This window comes from Nerophis lumbriciformis, linkage group LG32, assembly GCF_033978685.3.
Source record: "Nerophis lumbriciformis linkage group LG32, RoL_Nlum_v2.1, whole genome shotgun sequence".
Taxonomy (NCBI): Eukaryota; Metazoa; Chordata; class Actinopteri; order Syngnathiformes; family Syngnathidae; genus Nerophis; species Nerophis lumbriciformis.
In genome coordinates, this window is record NC_084579.2 from 3396417 (window position 1) to 3423585 (window position 27169).

Sequence of the window (27169 nt, forward strand, 5' to 3'; positions counted from 1 at the left end):
CCTTGTGCAGACAAGATTTTTCGATCGGACACGGAGGAATTAGCGATGTAAAAGACCACGTTGGGACAAAAAAACACAAGTCTAATGCCGTTGCTAGCGATACAAGTGGAAAACTTTCAACGTTTTTCGTCGCCCAAACAGATTCTTTGGATGTGATAAATGCCGAAGTTTTATTTACGGAGGCAATAATTGAGCATGGACTTCCAATCGCACTGGCTGATCACATGGGACAGTTAAATGTTTGTAATGCAACCTTTAAAAATCATTACGCGGTGATTGCGGTCCCAAAAATAAACTTTTCTTGCATGATAATGTCCAGAAAAATTCGCTTTATATTACTATAGAGTCCTTTTAACGAATGAGTTTGATGGTTTATCACAAACCTTAAATGAAAGAAGTCCTTTGTTCTCCTGCACCATGGCCTTGCTTCGTGTTTGGTGCGCAAGCTTTATAACCTCACTGAGGTTATAAAGCTTTTGCCTGTTAAAGAAAGGAGACTGATCCAATGCAGCACAGACTTTCGCGTGCCACGCTGTCACGACCCAGACGCACACCAGTGCGCAATTATATGGGAGCCGCGCTGAGCGCACCTCCAAGCGTGTCTCGCTGCCGGCGACGGCCGGGTATATGGGCCCGACGCTCCAGCGCCATCCATTTTCAGGGCTAGTTGAATCGGCAGGTGGGTTGTTACACACTCCTTAGCGGGTTCCGACTTCCATGGCCACCGTCCTGCTCTCTATATCAACCAGGGTGAGCCCCACCCCTTTCGTGAGCGCACTGCGCGCGGAGTGACCCCTGTTACGCGCCCCCGGCAACAGGGGTGGCGGGCAGGTAAGCTGCGCGGGCGGGGCGCGCGGAGTGACCCCTGTTACGAGCCCCCGGCCACGGGGGTGGCGGGCAGGTAAGCTGCTTACCTGCTGCGCGTGACGCCGGCCGCGGCGAAGGCGGACGAGGCGGGGTGGCGGCGCGATAGTGACCCTGGACGTGCGTCGGGCCCTTCTCGCGGATCGCCTCAGCTACGGCTCCCGGTGGGGCCCTCTCGGGGGAAGGGGCCTCGGTCCCGGACCCCGGCGAGGCGTCCCTTCTCCGCTTCGTAAAAGTGTCCATCTCTTTTCTTTTTTTTTTCTTCTGTTGTGGCATATGCTGCAGGTGCCTGCTCGTTTTTCGTATGTGGGTAACAACATTTAACTATGTATATATATTTACCAATTGGTTTAACTGCCACCCGCAAAAAATAAATAAAAAAAATAAATAAAAAAATATACCGTATATATCTAATTAATCCACCCGACCCGACCCGCGCGCGGATAAAATCTTATTTTTTTAAATTTCATCCGCCCGATCCGCGGATAATCCGCGGACTCCGCGGTTGTGTCCGCAAACCGCGCATCTCTAATATATATATATATATATATATATATATATATATATATATATATATATATATATATATATATATATATATATATATATATATATATATATATATATATATATATATATATATAATAATCCATTTTAAGAAGATGTTTTTAGGCCATCTTAATGCAACCAGAGGAACATTTATAAAAATTATACCAAATAATGCTTGGGGAGAGTCGGTTTGAATTAGAACTGATTCTGAATCGAAATGTCACCCTCGGAATCAGATCAAATGATTAGGTGCCTAAAATTCACAGCCCTAATGAGTTGTGTTTAGAAGCAGTTACAGCGCCCCCTACTGTGTAGACACAGGGTACATTTACAGGCAGTCCCGTTATAATGTGTTTTTGAGCCAAATGTATTTGTGGTGCCGATGGGAAGCACAAAGCACATCTTTTTAGCTCTTGTTTTACACACAAATGTTGTTTTTTACCACTTTAGTGCAATCATTTCACAAAAGTATCCAATATGTTAACATTGATTACAGAATGTCCTAGAGATGAAAGAATTGAGTAGTGGTGGTACAACTTTTCCAGCACATAGTAGTGCGTGCTATGGTTGGCGTGACTGTAACGGCGTGTGACGGGTGTGGGTGTGTGACGGGTGTGGGTGTGTGACGGGTGTGGGCGTGACGTGTGACCGCTCATTTTGTCCTGTCAGGGTCTGTTCCGAGTGGCGCCCTCAGCCTCCAAGCTCAAGAAGCTGAAGGCGTCTCTGGACTGCGGCGTGTTGGACGTCCAGGAGTACTCGGCCGACCCGCACGCCATCGCAGGTGAGACCGACCGTTGCCACGACAACCGGTGAGTTCCTCGTTCACAGACGTTGTCCCGCACTGCCAGCCTGCCAGCTTCAACATGAGGGGGAGGGGGGGGGGGGGGGGGGGCTGCATCCGCCACCAGCTTCAACATGAAACTGATGAAGCAATATACACAATCTGTAGACATGAACCCCTCGTCATCGCATCTACTTGCTCAATTCATTTTCCAATAATTGCATGAAATATTTTCACAGTTAAAAAATCAGTTGAAGTATGTTTTTTTGTCTTTTAGACATGAAATAACAGCCATATTGTCACCTTTACACTCAATATGTGCTGTAGTGTAGATTATTGTAGGGACGAAAACTGTATATAAGTGTTTTGTACCGGCCATAATTGACCTGTGGAAAATAAAGAAAAATATATGGAATGTAAAAAATTGTATTTGAAATGTTACTTTTATACATTTTTGAAAATTATGAATATAGTAAAATATTAAATAATGTATTTAATTATAAATATATATATATATATATATATATATATATATATATATATATATATATATAAAAGACAACATCCTAAGAAAAGTATTCAACAAGAACAACATTAAATTGAGCTACAGCTGCATGAACAATATACGACAAATCATCTCAAACCACAACAAAACAATTGCAAATGAGCCGTCGGCCCTCAGACAGAGCGACTCCAAAACCAACAAAGGATGTAATTGTCGAAAGAAACCTGATTGCCCTCTCAACGGGGGGTGCTTACAAACATCAGTTGTCTACCAATCTAAGGTAATACGCAAGGACATTAACACATCCGACACATATGTAGGATTAACCGAGGGAGAATTCAAAACCAGATGGAACAATCACAAGGCTTCTTTCAGGAACAAAAACCTGCGAAATACCACAGAACTCAGCAAACACATTTGGGACCTCAAAGACAATAATGTTGAATATTCAATAACATGGCAAATTCTTGCATCCAGCACACCTTACAATAGTGGTAATAAAAGATGCAACCTATGCTTGAAAGAGAAACTGTTTATTATTTACCGTCCAGACCTGTCATCCCTCAACAAGCGCAGCGAAATTGTAACAACATGCCGCAATAGACGGAAACACCTCCTAGGTAACACATGAGCCAATCACCACGCCCCTAGGCCAGCCTGTACCCACCCACTCTGTGCCCTATATAAACCATGGTATGCGAATGCTCCCATTAAAATCTCCTGACGATTGAGGGTACCCCCCCTCATGAAACAGGCCTGTAGAGATGAAATAGTCTTGTGATTTTTTCCCCCACACATACATATATATATATATATATATATATATATATATATATATATATATATATATATATATATATATATATATGTGTGTGTGTATATATATATATATGTGTGTATATGTATATATATATACATATATATGTGTGTATATATATATATATGTGTGTATATGTATATATATGTATATTAGAGATGCGCGGTTTGCGGGCACAACCGCGGAGTCCGCGGATTATCCGCGGATCGGGCGGATGAAATAAAAAAAAATTAGATTTTATCCGCGGGTCGGGTCGGGTCGGGTGGTTCAAATTATTAAAAAAAATTAGATTTTAAATAGATTCAAGCGGGTGGCAGTTAAACCCATCCATCCATCCATCTTCTTCCGCTTATCCGAGGTCGGGTCGCGGGGGCAGCAGCCTAAGCAGGGAAGCCCAGACTTCCCTCTCCCCAGCCACTTCGTCCAGCTCCTCCCGGGGGATCCCGAGGCGTTCCCAGGCCAGCCGGGAGACATAGTCTTCCCAACGTGTCCTGGGTCTTCCTCGTGGCCTCCTACCGGTCGGACATGCCCTAAACACCTCCAGTTAAACCAATTGGGAAATATATATACATAGTTAAATGTTGTTACCCACATACGAAAAACGAGCAGGCACCTGCAGCATATGCCACAACAGAAGAAAAAAAAAAAAAGAGATGGACACTTTTACGGAGCGGAGAAGGGACGCCTCGCCGGGGTCCGGGACCGAGGCCCCTTCCCCCGAGAGGGCCCCACCGGGAGCCGTAGCTGAGGCGATCCGCGAGAAAGGGCCCGACGCACGTCCAGGGTCACCACCGCGCCCACCGCACCGACACCCCGCCTCGTCCGCCTTCGCCGCGGCCGGCGTCACGCGCAGCAGGTAAGCAGCTTACCTGCCCGCCACCCCCGTGGCCGGGGGCTCGTAACAGGGGTGACTCCGCACGCTCCGCCCGCGCAGCTTACCTGCCCGCCACCCCTGTTGCCGGGGGCGCGTAACAGGGGTCACTCCGCGCGCAGTGCGCTCACGAAAGGGGTGGGGCTCACCCTGGTTGATATAGACAGCAGCTAGGACGGTGGCCATGGAAGTCGGAACCCGCTAAGGAGTGTGTAACAACCCACCTGCCGAATCAACTAGCCCTGAAAATGGATGGCGCTGGAGCGTCGGGCCCATATACCCGGCCGTCGCCGGCAGCGAGACGCGCTTGGAGGTGCGCTCAGCGCGGCTCCCATATGATGGTGTGCGTCTGGGTCGTGACAGCGTGGCACGCGAATGTCTGTGCTGCATTGGGTCAGTCTCCTTTCTTTAACAGGCAAAAGCTTTATAACCTCACTAATGCCTTGCATCGTCTATATTAGATATATAACAACAGGCGGGTGCGGGCGGATGCGGTTCTGATCAAATGTTAGATCGGGTGGATTGCGGATGGTTGACGACTTTCTGATGCGGTTGCGGATGAAATAATTGCCTATCCGCGCATCTCTAATGTATGTATGTACTACTATGTTTACTTCATACAGCGTATGCGTGTATGTATGTATGTACTACTATGTTTACTTCATACAGCATATATGTGTATATATGTATGTATGTATGTATGTACTACTATGTTTACTTCATACAGCGTATATGTGTATATATATATATGTATGTATGTATGTACTACTGTTTACTTCATACAGCGTATATGTGTATATATGTATGTATGTATGTATGTATGTACTACTATGTTTACTTCATACAGCGTATGTGTGTATATATGTATGTATGTATGTACTACTATGTTTACTTCATACAGCGTATGTGTGTATATATGTATGTATGTACTACTATGTTTACTTCATACAGCGTATATGTGTATATATGTATGTATGTATGTATGTACTACTATGTTTACTTCATACAGCGTATGTGTGTATATATGTATGTACTACTATGTTTACTTCATACAGCGTATGTGTGTATATATGTATGTACTACTATGTTTACTTCATACAGCGTATGTGTGTATATATGTATGTATGTATGTATGTACTACTATGTTTACTTCAGACAGCGTATGTGTGTATATATGTATGTATGTATGTATGTAGGAGCCTTGAAGTCTTACCTGCGGGAGCTTCCTGAGCCACTGATGACCTTTGAACTGTACAACGACTGGATCCAGGCCTCCAAGTAAGTGGGCTTCCCTTCACGCTGACTCTCAGGCCCCAGGAGGGAGGCGTGAATAGTTTCCCACATGTTTCACACCCTCCTGTCTCCCTGCAGCGTTGGCGACCAAGACAAGAGGCTGCAGGCTCTCCGCAGCGCTTGTGACAAACTCCCAGCAGCCAACAACAACAACTTCAAGTGAGTCTCGGTCTTCTTTTGGTCCTCTTTCACCCATCGCTTGCCGACCTGGGCGCTAAGCTGCGGTGCTAAGCTACGTCAGAATGCAATGAAGCGTCTTCATAAAGCAGACATGTCCAAACTTCTGTACTGGAAGACAAACATCTGGTCAGGGATGTAACGAGCGTCGTCACTAGTGGGCTGGGAACACATGGAAACTAGGACAAGATGTGTGGGACAGCATGACATAATTACTTAGTGTGGGATTTAATGTAGAATATTTTGGATCTATTTAATTCATTATATCAATGTGTATTTATTATTTAACAATTCCATTATTATATAACTGTTTCCATGTTTTAATAAATGATTTCATGATTTAATTAATAATGCATTGGTGATATATTTAATTATTTCATGATATAAGGATTTAAATAACTATTTCAAGAATTATTTCATTATTTCGTAATGTGATGATTTAATTATTTATTTCACAATTTAATCATGTCATGATATAAGGATTTAAATAACTATTTCAAGAATTATTTCATTATTTCGTAATGTGATGATTTAATTATGTATTTCACAATTTAATTATTTCATGATATAAGGATTTAAATGAATATTTCAAGAATGTTTTCATTATTTCGTAATGTGATGATTTAATTATTTATTTCACAATTTAACTATTTCATGATATGAGGATGTAATCAATTATGTCACTGTTTCATGATTTAATTATTTATTTCAAGATTTAATTATTTCATTTGTTTATTTATTCCATGATTTATTCGATTATTTAATAAATGATTTCATGGTATAACTAATTATTTCACAATTCTTTATTTAATTCTTTATTTCATGATTTAACTAATTATTTCACCATTTTTGATTGAATTATTTATTTATTTCATGATTTACTTAATGAGGTAACTCATTATTTCATAATTTAGCTAATTATTTTATTTATTTTTATTTTTATTTACGAATTTATTAATCAATCAACAAAACAATACACAACAATACCACAATAATGCAATCCAATTCCAAAACCAAACCCATCCCAGCAACATTAAGAACAACAATAAACAGAGCAATTGAGGACACACAAACATGACACGGAACAATCCAAATGTAGTGAAACAAAAATGAACATTATCGACAACAGCATCAATATTAGTAACAATTTCAAAATAGCAGTGATTAAAAAACCCTCATTGATATTATCATCAAAAACATTAATACAAAATAAAAATAAAAAATAGAAATGAACAATAGTGTCACAGTGGCTTACACTTGCATCACATCTCATAAACTTGACAACACACTGTGTCCAATATTTTCCACAAAGATATGATAAGTCATATTTTGGTTCATTTAATAGTTGAAACAAATATAAATAATGGATCCCATATTCCAATATATGGCTCATTATTATCTCAACTAAATGCAGTTTTTTCTACTGATATCATCTCCATAGCTTGTGTGTAGCAGTCAGTATGAGTTGGACTATCAACATCTATCCATTTTTTAATATTACCCTTTTTATTATGATGCATATTGAAAGAAATGCATTTTTACTCTTTGATGACACGTTGCTAAATTGATGGAGATCCCCAAGAATACAAGTTTGCAGTGTCATTGGGATGTTTATATTAAGGAATGTGATTGCTTCTTTTGGTGTTTTCAACCATAACTCTTTTATTCTCTGACATTCCCACAATAAATGAACAAGAGTTGCCCGACACTTCGTACATAACTTGCTATCTACTACACCAATTTTAAACAGCTGAGAAGATGTCAAATACAATCATTAAATATCTTAAATTGAGTCAGCTTATCTCTAATGCTTCTAAAGGGCTAATTATTAGAGCTAATTATTTCTTTTTTTTTAATTTCATGATTTAATGATTTATTTCTTGATTTAGTTATTTATTTCAAAGTTTACTTATTTGATGATTTAACAAATTATTTAAAAAAATGATTTAATGATTTATTCACCGTTTTTTTATTATTTCATTAGTTAATTATTTCACGATTTTTTTAATTTGATGATTTCATGATTTATTTATTTCAAAGTTTATATATTTCATGATTTATATGATGATTTAACAAATTATTAAAAAAAAATTATATTTCATGATTTAATTATTTATTTCACGTTTTTTTTTTTATTATTTCATGATTTAATTATTTCACGATTTTTTAATTTGATGATTTATTTAATGATTTATTTAAGTTGATTAAATTATTTAATTATTTATTTCATGATTTAACTAATTATTTCACATTTTTATTTCATGATTTAATTATTATTTCACAGTTGTTTTAATTATAATAAAATCAAACATGAAATTATTAATTAAAACATGAAATGATTAATTAAATTGTGAAATAATTAATTCAGTAGTTATTTGACATATAATAGAGAGATAGATAGTACTTTATTGATTCCTTCAGGAGAGTTCCCTCAGGAAAATAAAAAAATATATATTTATTTATTATATATAAATATAATTTTATTACAATTTTAATTAATTCATGACACATTTAATATATTGTTTAAAGCAGTTTTGTCGCCAAGTACCGCCTCAGAAAACACTTTAATGACCAACTTTAAAGTAGAGTAGCGTAGTAGGCCGAAATATTCATTAAAAACAAGGCCGAGTTGTTGTTTTTTTCACAAGTATATGTAATATTTGTGGCCACTGTAACATTACACACAGTTTGAACAGTAACACTGTGTTTGAATATTTAATTAAGTAATTATTTGGCGTACCAGAGTCTGAGAATGCAGGATTAGATTTATAAAGCACTTTTCTACACACTGCGAGTGCTTTGTGTCGGTATAGCTCGGTTGGTAGAGTGGCCGTGCCAGCAACTTGAAGGTTCCAGGTTCGATCCCCACTTCCGCCATCCGAGTCTCTGCCGTTGTGTCCTTGGGCAAGACACTTTACCCACCTGCTCCCAGTGCCACCCACACTGCTTTAAATGTAACTTAGATATTGGCTTTCACTATGTAAAGCGCTTTGAGTCACTAGAGAAAAAGTGCTATATAAATATAATTCACTTCACTTCACTTTACTTCAACACCTTCTTCCTGTTTCCTGTTTGCAGGTACCTGATCAAGTTCCTGTCCAAGCTGAGCGAGTACCAGGACGTGAACAAGATGACTCCCGGGAACATCGCCATCGTGCTCGGACCCAACCTGCTGTGGACGCATAGCGAGGGGTAAGATGGCGGCTGGCCGTGGTGCTGATGAGAGCCTCCAGCCCGCCATTTTGTTTGTGTGTTGCTGATGAATGTGAGCGGGTCTTCAGTCTGCTTGCTGAAGTTTCCTCCTCCTCCTCCTCCTCCTCCTCCTCCTGTCCGCTGCAGCAACATCACGGAGATGATGACCGCCGTGTCGCTGCAGATCGTGGGCATCATCGAGCCCATCATCCAGCACGCCGACTGGTTCTTCCCTGGAGGTGAGCAGGACCAGGAGGACAAGTACACCCCCCCCCCCCATTCATTTCATGATTTATTTGATTATTTAGTCAATTATTTCATGGTATAACTAATTATTGCACAATTTTTGATTACCGGTAAATGATTTATTTATTTATTTCATGATTTATTTCATAACTAATTATTTCATAATTTAACAAATTTTTTCATACATTTTTTATTTCACGATTTAATTATTTATTTCTTGATTTAATAATTTTTTCAAAGTTAACTTATTTCATGATTTAACAAATTATAAATACAATTATTTCATGATTTATTGATTTATTTCAAGTTTTTTTTATTTCATGAGTTAATTATTTCATGATTTTTTTATTTGATGATTTAATTATTTATTTAATGATTTATTTATTTCATGGTTTATTTCATGATTTAACAAACTATTTAAAAAATATTTCATGATTTAATGATTTATTTCACATTTTTTTAATTATTTCATGATTTAATTATTTTACAATTTTTTTAATTGGATGATGTAAGTATTTATTTCATGATTTATTTATTTCAAAGTTTAATTATTTCATGATTTATTTGATTATTTAATCAATTATTTCATGGTATAACTAATTATTGCACAATTTTTGATTACCAGTAAATTATTTATTTATTTATTTCATGATTTATTACTAACTAATTATTTCATAATTTAACAAATTTTTTCATACATTTTTTATTTCATGATTTAATTATTTATTCCTTGATTGAATAATTTTTTCAAAGTTAACTTATTTCATGATTTAACAAATTATAAATACAATTATTTCATGATTTATTGATTTATTTCAAGTTTTTTTATTTCATGAGTTAATTATTTCACGATTTTTTTATTTGATGATTTAATTATTTATTTAATGATTTATTTATTTCATGGTTTAATTCATGATTTAACAAACTATTAAATTTTTTTTCATGATTTAATGATTTATTTCACATTTTTTTAATTATTTCATGATTTAATTATTTTACAATTTTTTTAATTGGATGATGTAAGTATTTATTTCATGATTTATTTATTTCAAAGTTTAATTATTTCATGATTTATTTGATTATTTAATCAATTATTTCATGGTATGACTAATTATTTCACAATTCTTTGTTTAATGATTTGTTTCATGATTTAACTGATTATTTCACCATTTTTGATTGAATGATTTATTTATTTATTTCATGATTTATTTAATGAGGTAACTAATTATTTCATAATTTAGGTAATTATTTCATACTTGTTTTTATTTCATGATTTAATGATGTATTTCTTGATTGAATTGTTTATTTCAAAATAATGTACTTATTTAATGATTTAACAAATGATTTAAAAATGTATTTAATAATTTAATGATTTATTGATTTATTTCACGATTTTTTTATTATTTCATGAGTTAATTATTTCACGATTTTTTTAATTTGATGATTTAATTATTTATTTAATGATTTATTTATTTCAAAGTTTAATTATTTAATGATTTATTTCATGATTTAACAAACTATTTGACATTTTTTTATTTTTTTATTTAATTATTTATTTCACATTTTTTAATTATTCCATGATTTAATTATTTCACAATTGTTTTAATTGGATGATTTAATGATTTATTTCATGGTTTATTCATTTCAAAGTTTAATTATTTCATGATTTATTTGATTATTTAATCAATTGTTTCATGGTATGACTAATTATTTCACAATTCTTTGTTTAATGATTTATTTCATGATTTAACTGATTATTTCACCATTTTTGATTGAATGATTTATTTATTTATTTCATGATTTATTTAATGAGGTAACTAATTATTTCATAATTTAGGTAATTATTTCATACTTGTTTTTATTTCATGATTTAATGATGTATTTCTTGATTGAATTGTTTATTTCAAAATAATGTACTTATTTAATGATTTAACAAATGATTTAAAAATGTATTTGATTTATTGATTTATTTCACGATTTTTTATTATTTCATGAGTTAATTATTTCACGATTTTTTTAATTTGATGATTTAATGATTTATTTATTTCAAAGTTTAATTATTTAATGATTTATTTCATGATTTAACAAACTATTTGACATTTTTTGATTTCATGATTTAATTATTTATTTCACATTTTTTAATTATTCCATGATTTAATTATTTCACAATTGTTTTAATTGGATGATTTAATGATTTATTTCATGGTTTATTCATTTCAAAGTTTAGTTATTTCATGATTTATTTCATGATTTAACAAATTATTTTACACTTTTTGATGCAATGATTTATTTCACATTTTTTAATTATTTCATGATTTAATTTTTTTTTTAAATTTAATTGGATAATGTAATGATTTATATCATGATTGATTTATTTCAAAGTTGAATTGTTTCATGATTTATTTCATGATTGAACAAATTATTTACAAAAAATGAGGTTCTCACCCGTGTTCCTTCCCCAGAAATCGAGTTCAACGTGACGGGCAACTACGGAAGTCCCGTCCACGCCAACCACAACGCCAACTACAGCTCCATGCCCTCGCCCGACTTGGAGCTGGTGGAGCGCAAGCACAACGATCAGAGCCGCCGCCCACTCAGCGTGGCCACCGACAACATGATGCTGGAGTTCTACAAGAAGGACGGGTAAGATCCTCCTCGCAATTATGGATGCCCTCAGAGGGCCACTTTAATTGATCTGGTGGGCTACATTAAATGGCGTGGCAGACCACTTTCAATTATATGGTAGGTCACTTTAAATGATGTGGCATGTTACATTGAATGACATGGCGAGCCAATTTAAAAGACATGGTGGAACACAATTAATGACATGGCGGGCCACATTAAATGATGTGGCGGGCCACATTAATTTAATGTGACGGACAACAATAAATGACATGGCAAACCAAGTTAAATGAGGTGGCAGGCCACATTGAATGACATGGCGGGCCACTTAAATGACGTGACGGACCACATTTAATGATGTGGCAGGCCACATTGAATGACATGGCGAACCACTTTAAATGACGTGACGGGTCACATTAAGTAACTTGGAGGACCACAATAAATGATATGGCGGGCCACATTAAACAATGTGACAGTCCACATTGAATGACATGACAGACCACTTTAATGATGTGACGAACCACATTGAATGACATGGCGGGCCACTTTAAATGATGTGACGAACCACATCAATGATGTGGCGGAACACATTTAATGACGTGGCAGGCCACATTGAATGACATGGCAAACCAATTTAAATGATGTGGCAGGTCACATTAAGTAACTTGGAGGACCACAATAAATTATATGGTAGGCCACTTTAAATGACATGACAGACCACTTTAATGATGTGCCAGACTACATTAAATGACATGGCGGGCCACTTCAAATGATATGACGAACCACATTAATGATATGGTGGACCACATTTAATGATGTGGCAGACTACATTGAATGACATGGCGGGCCACTTTAAATGATATGACGAACCACATTAAATTATATGGTGGACCACATTTAATGATGTGGCAGACTACATTGAATGACATGGCGGGCCACTTTAAATGATATGACGAACCACATTAAATTATATGGTGGACCACATTTAATGATGTGGCAGACTACATTGAATGACATGGCGGGCCACTTTAAATGATGTGACGAACCACATCAATGATGTGGCGGAACACATTTAATGATGTGGCAGGCCACATTGAATGACATGGCAAACCAATTTAAATGATGTGGCAGGTCACATTAAGTAACTTGGAGGACCACAATAAATTATATGGTAGGCCACTTTAAATGACATGACAGACCACTTTAATGATGTGCCAGACTACATTAAATGACATGGCGGGCCACTTCAAATGATATGACGAACCACATTAAATGATATGGTGGACCACATTTAATGATGTGGCAGACTACATTAAATGACATGGCGGGCCACTGTAAATGATATGACGAACCACATTAATGATATGGTGGACCACATTTAATGATGTGGCAGACTACATTGAATGACATGGCGGGCCACTTTAAATGATATGACGAACCACATTAAATTATATGGTGGACCACATTTAATGATGTGGCAGACTACATTGAATGACATGGCGGGCCACTTTAAATGATGTGACGAACCACATTGAATGACATGGCGTGCCACAATGATGTGACGAACCACTTTAATGATGTGGCGGAACACATTGAATGACATGGTGGGCCACGTTAAATGACATGACAGACCACTTGAATGATGTGGCAGACAACAAAGAATGATATGGTGGGCCACATTAAATACTGTGACCGTCCACATTAAATGTTGTGGCGGACCACATTAAATGATGTGGCAGACAACAAAGAATGACACGGTGGGCCAATTTAAATATTGTGGCAGACAACATTAAATGTTGTGGCGGACTACATTGAATGATATGGCGGGCCACTTTAAATGACGTGACAAACCACATTAAATGATATGGTGGACCACATTTAATGATGTGCCAGACTACATTGAATGAGATGGCGGGCCACTTTAAATGATATGACGAACCACATTAAATGATAAGGTGGACCACATTAAATGATGTGACGAACCACATTAATGATGTGGCAAAACACATTGAATAACATGGTGGGCCACATTAAATGACATGACAGACCACTTGAATGATGTGGCAGACAACAAAGAATGACATGGCGGGCCACATTAAATGACGTGACGGACCACATTTAATGATGTGGCAGGCCACATTGAATGACATGGCGAACCACTTTAAATGACGTGATGGGTCACATTAAGTAACTTGGAGGACCACAATAAATGATATGGCGGGCCACATTAAACAATGTGACAGTCCACATTGAATGACATGACAGACCACTTTAATGATGTGACGAACCACATTGAATGACATGGCGGGCCACTTTAAATGATGTGACGAACCACATCAATGATGTGGCGGAACACATTTAATGACGTGGCAGGCCACATTGAATGACATGGCAAACCAATTTAAATGATGTGGCAGGTCACATTAAGTAACTTGGAGGACCACAATAAATTATATGGTAGGCCACTTTAAATGACATGACAGACCACTTTAATGATGTGCCAGACTACATTAAATGACATGGCGGGCCACTTCAAATGATATGACGAACCACATTAAATGATATGGTGGACCACATTTAATGATGTGGCAGACTACATTAAATGACATGGCGGGCCACTGTAAATGATATGACGAACCACATTAATGATATGGTGGACCACATTTAATGATGTGGCAGACTACATTGAATGACATGGCGGGCCACTTTAAATGATATGACGAACCACATTAAATTATATGGTGGACCACATTTAATGATGTGGCAGACTACATTGAATGACATGGCGGGCCACTTTAAATGATGTGACGAACCACATTGAATGACATGGCGTGCCACAATGATGTGACGAACCACTTTAATGATGTGGCGGAACACATTGAATGACATGGTGGGCCACGTTAAATGACATGACAGACCACTTGAATGATGTGGCAGACAACAAAGAATGATATGGTGGGCCACATTAAATATTGTGACCGTCCACATTAAATGTTGTGGCGGACCACATTAAATGATGTGGCGGACAACAAAGAATGACACGGTGGGCCAATTTAAATATTGTGGCAGACAACATTAAATGTTGTGGCGGACTACATTGAATGATATGGCGGGCCACTTTAAATGACGTGACAAACCACATTAAATGATATGGTGGACCACATTTAATGATGTGCCAGAGTACATTGAATGAGATGGCGGGCCACTTTAAATGATATGACGAACCACATTGAATGATAAGGTGGACCACATTAAATGATGTGACGAACCACATTAATGATGTGGCAAAACACATTGAATAACATGGTGGGCCACATTAAATGACATGACAGACCACTTGAATGATGTGGCAGACAACAAAGAATGACATGGTGGGCCACTTTAAATATTGTGACGGACCACATTAAATGTTGTGGCAGAAAACAAAGAATGACATGGTGGGCCACATTAAATATAGTGACTGTCTACATTAAATATTGTTACGGACCACATTAAATGATGTGGCGGGCTGAAAACTGTATATGGATAGTTATTGCTATTTTCATGGCCTATGGAAACTAAGCACCAGAGGACAAATATAGGAAATGTAAACATTTATATTTGAAATGAAAGCTGAAGGTGCAAACATCAGGAATATGTAAGAAATGCTTCATAAAGTGTAAGAAAACAGTGCAAAGTGTGAAAATGTAAACATAGAAAAACCTGAGAAGAACTATTTTCTGCAGGTTTAGTGGCAGGAAGTTGCAGCTGTGCTCTAAAGGGTGAGCTCAGGTGGTGTGGTGTTAGTCGATGCTGTCACCTGATTGGCTGTCAGCGTGTCACGTGATCACTCCCTGGTTTCTCACAGAGCATTATATCATAACACTGTGCTCATTGTTTGCTTCATTGTCTCTGTTCAACCACGCAGCATCAGGAAGATACAAAGGTACAGTATCAACCCTGTGTGTGTGTGTGCGCGTGTGTGTGTGTGTGTGTGTGTGTGTGTGTGTGTGTGTGTGTGTGTGTGTGTGTGTGTGCGTGTGCGTGCGTGTGTGTGTGTGTGTGTGTGTGTGTGTGTGTGTGTGTGTGTGTGTGTGTGTGTGTGTGTGTGTGTGTGAGCATGCTTGGAGTGAAGTTGACAAAGAAAGTGAAACAAGGTGTGTGTGTCACATACAGCGGAGCCTCCATTTACGAACTTAATTGGTTCTTGTACTGGAGTGTGTGAGCCCAAATGTTCGTATAATGAAGCGAGTTTCTCCGTCAGAAACAATGTAAATATGAATATTGGGTTCCAGCTTCGACAAAAATCTGTGTTTTCAGTCGAGGTTTGTCCACTTTAAGCACAATATAGTGTAGCTACGTGACAATCGGCCGCTTATCTCTACTGCTGCAGCGGCTTGTGAGCGCCCAGTTTGAGGTGATTAGCCATGTGCGTCGTATAAAGGTCGTATAAAAAAGGTTTTGCAAATGTTTGCAAAAAAGGTTTTGTAATTGGGAAAGTTTGTAAAAAGAGGGTTTGTAAATGGGAACATTTGCAAAAGAGCATTTGTAAATGGGGAACGTCTGCAAAAAGATGGTTTGTAAATGGAAACGGTTGATAAAGATGGTTTGTAAATGGAAATGTTTGCACAAACAAGAGGGTTTGTAAATAGAAACGGTTGATAAAGATGGTTTGTAAATGGAAAGGTTTGCAAAAGAGGGCTTGTATATGGAAAAGTTAGCAAAAAAGAGGGTTTATAAATGGAAAAAGTTTGCTAAATATGGTTTGTAAATGGAAAAGTTTGCAAAAAGAGGGTTTGTAAATGGGAAAAGTTTGCAAAAAGAGGGTTTGTAAATGGAAAAGTTTGAAAAAAGAAGGTTTATAAATGAAAAAATTTGAAAAAAGGTTTGTAAATGGAAACGGTTGATAAAGATGGTTTGTAAATGGAAAAGTTTGCAAAAAGAGGGTTTTTAAATGGGAAAAGTTCGCAAAAAGAGGGTTTGTAAATGGGAAAAGTTTGCAAAAAGAGGGTTTGTAAATGGAAAAGTTTGAAAAAAGAAGGTTTATAAATGAAAACATTTGAAAAAAGGTTTATAAATGGAAACGGTTGATAAAGATGGTTTGTAAATGGAAAAGTTTGCAAAAAGAGGGTTTGTAAATGGGAAAAGTTTGCAAAAAGAGGGTTTGTAAATGGAAAAGTTTGAAAAAAGAAGGTTTGTAAATGAAAAAATTTGCAAAAAGATGGTTTGTAAATGGAAACGGTTCATAAAGATGGTTTGTAAATGGAAAGGTTTGCAAAATATGGTTTGTAAATGGAAAAGTTTGCAAAAAGAGGGTTTGTAAATGGGAAAAGTTTGCAAAAAGAGGGTTTGTAAATGGAAAAGTTTGAAAAAAAGTTTGTAAATGAAAACATTTGCAAAAAGATGGTTTGTAAATGGAAACGGTTGATAAAGATGGTTTGTAAATGGAAAGGTTTGCAAAAGAGGGCTTGTATATGGAAAAGTTAGCAAAAAAGAGGGTTTGTAAATGGAAAAAGTTTGCAAAATATGGTTTGTAAATGGAAAAGTTTGCAAAAAGAGGGTTTGTAAATGGGAAAAGTTTGCAAAAAGAGGGTTTGTAAATGGGAAAAGTTTGCAAAAAGAGGGTTTGTAAATGGAAAAGTTTGAAAAAAGAAGGTTTATAAATGAAAAAATTTGAAAAAAGAAGGTTTGTAAATGGAAACGGTTGATAAAGATGGTTTGTAAATGGAAAAGTTTGCAAAAAGAGGGTTTGTAAATGGGAAAAGTTTGAAAAAAGAGGGTTTGTAAATGGAAAAGTTTGAAAAAAGAAGGTTTGTAAATGAAAAAATTTGCAAAAAGATGGTTTGTAAATGGAAACGGTTGATAAAGATGGTTTGTAAATGGAAATGTTTGCACAAACAAGAGGGTTTGTAAATAGAAACGGTTGATAAAGATGGTTTGTAAATGGAAAGGTTTGCAAAATATGGTTTGTAAATGGTAAAGTTTGCAAAAAGAGGGTTTGTAAATGGGAAAAGTTTGCAAAAAGAGGGTTTGTAAATGGAAAAGTTTGAAAAAAGGTTTGTAAATGAAAAAATTGAAAAAAGAAGGTTTGTAAATGGAAACGGTTGATGAAGATGGTTTGTAAATGGAAAAGTTTGCAAAAAGAGGGTTTGTGAATGGGAAAAGTTTGCAAAAAGAGGGTTTGTAAATGGAAAAGTTTGAAAAAAGGTTTGTAAATGAAAACATTTGCAAAAAGATGGTTTGTAAATGGAAACGGTTGATAAAGATGGTTTGTAAATGGAAATATTTGCACAAACAAGAGGGTTTGTAAATAGAAACGGTTGATAAAGATGGTTTGTAAATGGAAAGGTTTGCAAAAGAGGGCTTGGACGGCGTGGCGCAGTGGAAGAGTGGCCGTGCGCGACCCGAGGGTCCCTGGTTCAATCCCCACCTAGTACCAACCTCGTCATGTCCGTTGTGTCCTGAGCAAGACACTTCACCCTTGCTCCTGATGGGTGCTGGTTAGCGCCTTGCATGGCAGCTCCCTCCATCAGTGTGTGAATGTGTGTGTGAATGGGTAAATGTGGAAGTAGTGTCAAAGCGCTTTGAGTACCTTGAAGGTAGAAAAGCGCTATACAAGTACAACCCATTTATTTATTTATTATAAAAGTTAGCAAAAAAGAGGGTTTGTAAATGGGAAAAGTTTGCAAAAAGAGGGTTTGTAAATGGAAAAGTTTGAAAAAAGAAGGTTTGTAAATGAAAAAAATTGAAAAAAGAAGGTTTGTAAATGGAAACGGTTGATGAAGATGGTTTGTAAATGGAAAAGTTTGCAAAAAAAGGGTTTGTGAATGAGAAAAGTTTGCAAAAAGAGGGTTTGTAAATGGAAAAGTTTGAAAAAAGAAGGTTTATAAATGAAAAAATTTGAAAAAAGAAAGTTTGTAAATGGAAACGGTTGATAAAGATGGTTTGTAAATGGAAAAGTTTGCAAAAAGAGGGTTTGTACATGAGAAAAGTTTGCAAAAAGAGGGTTTGTAAATGGGAAAAGTTTGCAAAAAGAGGGTTTGTAAATGGAAACGGTTGATAAAGATGGTTTGTAAATGGACATGTTTGCACAAACAAGAGGGTTTGTAAATAGAAACGGTTGATAAAGATGGTTTGTAAATGGAAAGGTTTGCAAAATATGGTTTGTAAATGGAAAAGTTTGCAAAAAGAGGGTTTGTAAATGGGAAAAGTTTGCAAAAAGAGGGTTTGTAAATGGAAAAGTTTGAAAAAAGAAGGTTTGTAAATGAAAAAATTTGAAAAAAAAGAAGGTTTGTAAATGGAAACGGTTGATGAAGATGGTTTGTAAATGGAAAAGTTTGCAAAAAGAGGGTTTGTGAATGGGAAAAGTTTGCAAAAAGAGGGTTTGTAAATGGAAAAGTTTGAAAAAAGGTTTGTAAATGAAAACATTTGCAAAAAGATGGTTTGTAAATGGAAACGGTTGATAAAGATGGTTTGTAAATGGACATGTTTGCACAAACAAGAGGGTTTGTAAATAGAAACGGTTGATAAAGATGGTTTGTAAATGGAAAGATTTGCAAAATATGGTTTGTAAATGGAAAAGTTTGCAAAAAGAGGGTTTGTAAATGGGAAAAGTTTGCAAAAAGAGGGTTTGTAAATGGAAAAGTTTGAAAAAAGAAGGTTTGTAAATGAAAAAATTTGAAAAAAGAAGGTTTGTAAATGGAAACGGTTGATGAAGATGGTTTGTAAATGGAAACGTTTGCAAAAAGAGGGTTTGTGAATGGGAAAAGTTTGCAAAAAGAGGGTTTGTGAATGGAAAAGTTTTAAAAAAGGTTTGTAAATGAAAACATTTGCAAAAAGATGGTTTGTAAATGGAAACGGTTGATAAAGATGGTTTGTAAATGGAAATATTTGCACAAACAAGAGGGTTTGTAAATAGAAACGGTTGATAAAGATGGTTTGTAAATGGAAAGGTTTGCAACAGAGGGCTTGTATATGGAAAAGTTAGCAAAAAAGAAGGTTAGTAAATGGAAAAAGTTTGCAAAATATGGTTTGTAAATGGAAAAGTTTGCAAAAAGAGGGTTTGTAAATAGGAAAAGTTTGCAAAAAGAGGGTTTGTAAATGGAAAAGTTTGAAAAAAGAGGGTTTGTAAATGAAACAATTTGAAAAAAGAAGGTTTGTAAATGGGAAAAGTTATAAAAAAGATGGTTTGTAAATGGAAAAGTGTGCAAAAAGATGGTTTGTAATTGGAAACGTTTGCAAAAAGAGGGTTTGTAAATGGAGGTTCCACCAAATTGATTCAATGTTCCCGAATCCCCCCGCCGAAGTTGGCGTGCACATGTTTGTACGAGGAACGGACCATTCTGCCTGAAACGGCGGCCACGGCGTCCAATCAGCAGCGTCTCACCTGTTGTGACTTGAAACAAGCCCCGCCCCCTGCTCCAAGCCCCACCCCCTTGAATTGAAGTGTGCGTGTGTGTGCCCCTGCAGCATGGGGGTCAGGGTGATGGACACTTCCTGGGTGTCCCGCAGGGGCTCCTCGTCCTCGCGCAAAGCCTCGTCCACGCCGCCGAGCGTGCGGGCGCCGACCCCGCCCTCCGACGGGCAGGCCCCCGAGCTGCCCGGGGACCCCTGCGGCTCCCCTTCCCCCACCCCTCCTCCCACTAGCGGCGAGCGAGCCAGGTAAGGCTGTTGTCCCCCGACCTCCGCCCCCGTCGCCGCCGTCCTGTTCCCACCTCCCCCTGCAGCCTCACCCCCAGACCAGCGCCCCCCCCCCCCTTCAGCCGTTGACCTTTGACACCAGACTCATGTTGTCTTCTGCTTTGCCGTCAGCCCCCGCATGTTTCACAGCGTCACCTTCCATTGTCGCAAGGCTCTGCACTGGATGAGGTGACCTTTGACCTTCAGGAGGCCTTCTCGCCGCCCACTTCCTGTCAGCGCCGCCAAACCTTCTTTTTTTTTTTTTTATCATTCCAGCTCGGACGACGCCTCGGACTCCTGTAACGCCCGCCCCTCCCCCGAGGAGGAGAGACCGCCCCCTCCTTACCCCTCGTCCTCTTGCTCGCCCTTCTCCCTCCCTCACCTCAGCTCCCGCCCCCTCTCCCGCAGCCCCGAGTGCGTCCCCGCCCCCCGTCGCCCGGTCCACAGTCCGCCCCCCTTCCTGCACTCCTGGTGCCCCTCCCCTCCGCTGCTTGATGTCAACTCCAACCCCAGGCTTGGCTCCGCCCACCTGCCCAAGCAGACCTCGCTGTGCGACCCCCCGCATGCCCCCCTGTCCGACGCCAACGGCTCCGCCCCCCTCTACATCAAGCCCCCCCTCGTTCTCACTCGCCACAATCTCTTCCTGGGCCCCCACAAGCCCCCCAACGCACCCCTCTCCGCCCCGCCATCTTGGGCCACCTGTGGCAGAGAGAGAGGACGGAAGGCCGCTAGGTAAACACACAACCAACAGGTGAGGGGGCGGGGTTTGATCTGAGCTCCGCCCCTAGCAGCACCACCCTCTCTTCTTATGGGATTTTAATTTGAGCGCCGCGTTTGCGGTCCGTGACCTCGCACGTTGCCAGGGAATCCTGGAGGCGGTTGCTAGGCAACAAAAGGAGCTCCAAAGCCTGGCGATGAGTCACAAGCGGTAGACTCCTGATAAAATGTCCATGACATCATCGTGATGTCACAGCACGCTCATTTGCATGGCTCCGCCTTGGCTTGGAACGCTCCCGCCGCCGCCGCGCTCGCTCGCTGGTGAAGGTCAAATAGGAGAAGATGGGGAGTTTGAGTGTGACCTTGGACTTGTGTGTCCCGAGCTGAAGGTCCATGTTTGTGTCCTCCCTCTCAGCACGCTGAAGAACAAGGAGCTGTCCCCCGTCATCGGCCAGAAGGGATTCCAGGTGATGGTGACCTCTAGTGGCCAGTCTGAGCACAGTCCTCACAGCCTGAGGAGAGGTCAGACCACCTTCTTCTTCACTCACTCATTACAATATTCACTTCATTCATTCATTCATAACACAATTGACTTCAGTCATTGATTTATAACACAATTTCCCTAATTGATTTATAAAACAATGTGCTTAACTAATTTATAACACAATTGACTTGATTAATTGACTTCATTTAGCTAATTGATTGATTCATACCACAATTTACTTGATTAATTGATTCATACCACAATTGACTTGATTAATTGATTTATAACACAATTTACTTGATTAATTGACTTACTTTACCTAATTAATTGATTTATAACACAATTACCTTGATTATTTAATATATAAAACAATTTATTTGATTAATTGATTTATAACACAATTTACTTGATTAATTAATTTATAACACAATGTACTTGATTAATTTACTTAATTTACCTAAATCATTGATTTATAACACAATTTACTTGATTAATTGATTTATAACACAATTGACTTTATTAATTGATTCATAACACAATGTACTTGATTAATTAACTTAATTTACCTAATTGATTCATACAACAATTTACTTGATTAATTGATTTATAACAGAATTTCCCTAATTGATTTATAACACAATTGACTTAATTGATTTATAACACAATTTACTTGATTAATTAATGTATAACACAATGTACTTGATTAATTTACTTAATTTACCTAAATAATTGATTTACAACACAATTTACTTGATTAATTGATTTATAACACAATTGACTTTATTAATTGATTCATAACACAATGTACTTAATTAACTTAATTTACCTAATTGATTCATACAACAATTTACTTGATTAATTGATTTATAAGACAATTTACTTGATTAATTGATTTATAACACAATTCACCTAATTAATTGATTCATAACACAATGTACTTGATTAATTAACTTAATTTACCTAATTGATTCATACAACAATTTACTTGATTAATTGATTTATAAGACAATTTACTTGATTAATTGATTTATAACACAATTTCCCTAATTGATTTATAACACAATTGACTTAATTGATTTATAACACAATTTACTTGATTAATTAATTTATAACACAATGTACTTGATTAATTTACTTAATTTACCTAATTAATTGATTTATAACACAATTGACTTGATTAATTGATTTATAACACAATTGACTTTATTAATTGATTCATAACACAATGTACTTAATTAACTTAATTTACCTAATTGATTCATACAACAATTTACTTGATTAATTGATTTATAAGACAATTTACTTGATTAATTGATTTATAACACGATTCACCTAATTAATTGATTCATAACACAATGTACTTGATTAATTAACTTAATTTACCTAATTGATTCATACAGCAATTTACTTGATTGATTGATTTATAAGACAATTTACTTGATTAATTGATTTATAACACAATTTCCCTAATTGATTTATAACACAATGTACTTGATTAATTTACTTAATTTACCCAATTAATTGATTTATAACACAATTTACTTGATTAATTGATTTATAACACAATTGACTTTATTAATTGATTCATAAAACAATGTACTTGATTAATTAACTTAATTTACCTAATTGATTCATACAACAATTTACTTGATTAATTGATTTATAAGACAATTTACTTGATTAATTGATTTATAACACAATTCACCTAATTAATTGATTCATAACACAATGTACTTGATTAATTAACTTAATTTACCTAATTGATTCATACAACAATTTACTTGATTAATTGATTTATAAGACAATTTACTTGATTAATTGATTTATAACACAATTCACCTAATTAATTGATTCATAACACAATGTACTTGATTAATTAACTTAATTTACCTAATTGATTCATACAGCAATTTACTTGATTGATTGATTTATAAGACAATTTACTTGATTAATTGATTTATAACACAATTTTCCTAATTGATTTATAACACAATGTACTTAACTAATTTATAACACAATTGACTTAATTGATTTATAACACAATTTACTTGATTAATTTACTTAATTTACCTAATTAATTGATTTATAACACAATTTACTTGATTAATTAATTTATAACACAATTTACTTGATTAATTGATTTATAACACAATTTACTTGATATATATATATATATATATATATATATATATATATATATATATATATATATATATATATATATATATATATATATATATATATATATATATGCACACACACGTAACTTTTTGGACCATGGGGCCCAACTTTTCCACTAGAGAGGGAAACATATATATTTTATTGTTATTATGTATGGAAACAAATTGTAATTAAATGAATAATAAATGAAGTATTTTCATTATAGAGCACACAGGTATAGAAGATGCTGCCATTAAGTTTAATGGGCAACTTTTTTTTTTTCCATTTGTGAATTAGTGAAAGTGAAACAATACAAAAAGAATGCCATTGTAAGTTAATAATACTAACACAGACACTTGTAAACATGTTAGCATATTAGCTAATGACGCTAGCTTGATTACATTATGACAGCACGTACAAATATGCATGAAAACACTCCTACAGACATCACACATGGGACGCTTTTGTAAGTAAGAATTGTTGTAGTTATATTGTAAACATTACTAATGTTGCTTGGAGCGATGAATGAAGAATCCATACGAGTAAAAAACGGCACTTCTACTTCCAGTGGAAGGCTCTAAAAAGAAGGGCACTGCTGCACCTGCAATGAGCAAACTCGCCCAAAAGATGGCGCCATAGCAGCAAAGAAATATCCATAAATTGGCTGCACCGTTTTTATCAGCCGCAGAGTTCAAAGCGTAGGAAAAAAGTAGCGTCTCATAGTGTGGAATTTAGGGTAATATATCAAATTAAATCAACTGTCAATAACATGCAAATACACCACGTTAGTTATCATTTTTGCGCTTAAGAAACTTCTCTATGACTTTCTTCTGTTTGTTTGATGTTGTCATTACTGCCACAAGTGGTGAGAAAGTGTATTACACCTGACTACAAACAAGTGGTGGGAAAGTGTACTACACCTGACTACAAACAAGTGGTGGGAAAGTGTACTACACCTGACTACAAACAAGTGGTGGGAAAGTGTACTACACCTGACTACAAACAAGTGGTGGGAAAGTGTATTACACCTGACTACAAACAAGTGGTGGGAAAGTGTACTACACCTGACTACAAACAAGTGGTGGGAAAGTGTATTACACCTGACTACAAACAAGTGGTGGGAAAGTGTATTACACCTGACTACAAACAAGTGGTGAGAAAGTGTACTACACCTGACTACAAACAAGTGGTGGGAAAGTGTATTACACCTGACTACAAACAAGTGGTGGGAAAGTGTATTACACCTGACTACAAACAAGTGGTGGGAAAGTGTACTACACCTGACTACAAACAAGTGGTGGGAAAGTGTATTACACCTGACTACAAACAAGTGGTGGGAAAGTGTACTACACCTGACTACAAACAAGTGGTGGGAAAGTGTATTACACCTGACTACAAACAAGTGGTGGGAAAGTGTACTACACCTGACTACAAAGGTTATAAATAAATATAAATGGCGGCCCTATGGTCAAGAAATATGTCGTCTTTCTTCCTCCCCAGCCAAGAAGTCGGCGCCGATCCCTCCCAAGGTTCCTTACAGCCAGACGGGCGGCGTGTCGGAGCCGTCCACGGGTCAGCCGTCCCCGGTCAGCCTGTCGCCCACCCCCCCCAGCACGCCCTCGCCGTACGGCTTCGGCTACCCGCAGGGTTACGCCACCATCGGCTCGGTGGGGCACGTCCACGCCGCCGCGCCGTCCCTGTCCTCGCCGCCCTCGCTGGCCGGGACGCTGGCCAAGCCCCGCCCCACGCCCAAGCCCCCCCGCCAGAGGCCCAGCCTGCCTCCGCCGCAGCCGCCCTCCACGCCCGGCGCCGGCCCCGAGCCCTCGGGCCTGCTGGACGGTCTGTCGGCCGGGGAGAGTCTGTCCACAGGTGAGAGTCCGTCCACGGGTGGGCGCCACTTGGCCGTGCCACTTCCACCCGACGTACTCACCTTCTTGTTGTTGTTGTTGTTGACTCACTTGCAGCCGTCTGACACTTTTAGGGTAAGCAGGACTTCCTGTGGTCGCCCCCCCCCTCCCCCCTCCCTCCCCTCCGCCATCCCCCATGAGTCCGACCATCGCGTCCATTTCCTCGCCGCTCGCATGGCGGCTGATGCATGGCTGGTGTGGGGGGGGCGTGGCCTGGGTGGGTGCTGACCACGCTAACTTATCAGCTTGGTACCCATGATGCATTGCTCCCCACCTCCTCCCACCCACCACTCCCCTCCTTTCCGGGTAGTCGTGTGACATCACATCCTCCCCTCGTGTCTGTGTGCGCATGGCCACGCCCCCTGGGCGGAGTCTCTCCCCCCCCCCTGAGTGGTTGTTGTGTCGCCCGCAGGTTGGCTGTGCAGCCTGGACATGCCCGTCATCAACATGGACCTGGACGCCCTCCTGGACTTGGCCCGCGTGTCCCACCTCCGCCACTCTGTGGCGCTGATGGACCGGACCCACTGCAGAGCCGGCGAGTCGGAGGGGGAGGAGTCAGAGAGCACGGTGCTGTGATAGGACGGTCACCTTTAGTTTTAACCTTTGACCCCGCCTGCGCTGGGAGGAGCGGCCATTTGTGTCTCACCTTTGACCTTTTCTTTGCCTTACTCCGCCCACTTGCATCGCCGCCTACACAGGAAGTACTCTGCTTGGACGTGTGTGTGTGTGTGTGTGTGTGTGTGTGTGTGTGTGTGTGTGTGTGTGTGTGTGTGTGTGTGTGTGTGTGTGTGTGTGTGTGTGTGTGTTGAGAATATTAAGGTGAAGTTACAAAAAGTCTTAAGTACATTTATTTAGTGCAGGGTGTCCAAACTTTTTCACACACTCAATGAAAACATGTGGGGGCCATTTCCATATTTTTATTTAAAAAAAATAATACAATATATATATATATATATATATATATATATATATATATATATATATATATATATATATATATATATATATGTCTTAATAAGGTTATCCAAAAAATAGTGCTTGATACCGTAGTAGAGCGCAATATATGTATGTGTGGGGAAAAAAATCACAAGACTATTTCATCTCTACAGGCCTGTTTCATGAGGGGGGGTACCCTCAATCATCAGGAGATTTTAATGGAGCATTCGCATACCATGGTTTATATAGGGCACAGAGTGGGTGGGTACAGGTTGGCCTAGGGGCGTGGTAATTGGCTCATGTAAAAAAGTTAAAGTTAAAGTACCAATGATTGTCACACACACACTAGGTGTGGCGAGATTATTCTCTGCATTTGACCCATCACCCTTG

General features: G+C 37.9%; 1 protein-coding gene across 5 annotated transcripts in view; it reads left to right on the plus strand.

The window, feature by feature from the left end:
• LOC133575017 (rho GTPase-activating protein 44-like) overlaps nt 1-26769 on the plus strand; it is a 69468-nt gene extending 42699 nt beyond the window's left edge. For 2 of the 5 annotated variants that reach the window (XM_061927469.2, XM_072912087.1), the window contains exons 11-21: nt 2083-2194; nt 5584-5665; nt 5759-5839; nt 8936-9049; nt 9197-9288; nt 11758-11938; nt 15825-15842; nt 20366-20557; nt 21708-21814; nt 25437-25805; nt 26256-26769. In XM_061927469.2, the coding sequence (XP_061783453.1) occupies nt 2083-2194; nt 5584-5665; nt 5759-5839; nt 8936-9049; nt 9197-9288; nt 11758-11938; nt 15825-15842; nt 20366-20557; nt 21708-21814; nt 25437-25805; nt 26256-26419 (1512 nt within the window). In that variant the 3' untranslated portion in view covers nt 26420-26769. Of the gene's footprint in view, nt 1-2082; nt 2195-5583; nt 5666-5758; nt 5840-8935; nt 9050-9196; nt 9289-11757; nt 11939-15824; nt 15843-20365; nt 20558-21707; nt 21815-25436; nt 25806-25900; nt 25919-26255 lie in introns of all 5 variants that reach the window. The other 3 variants (XM_061927470.1, XM_061927471.2, XM_061927472.2) reach the window with 3 other exon arrangements.
• The last annotated feature ends 400 nt before the right edge of the window (nt 26770-27169 follow it).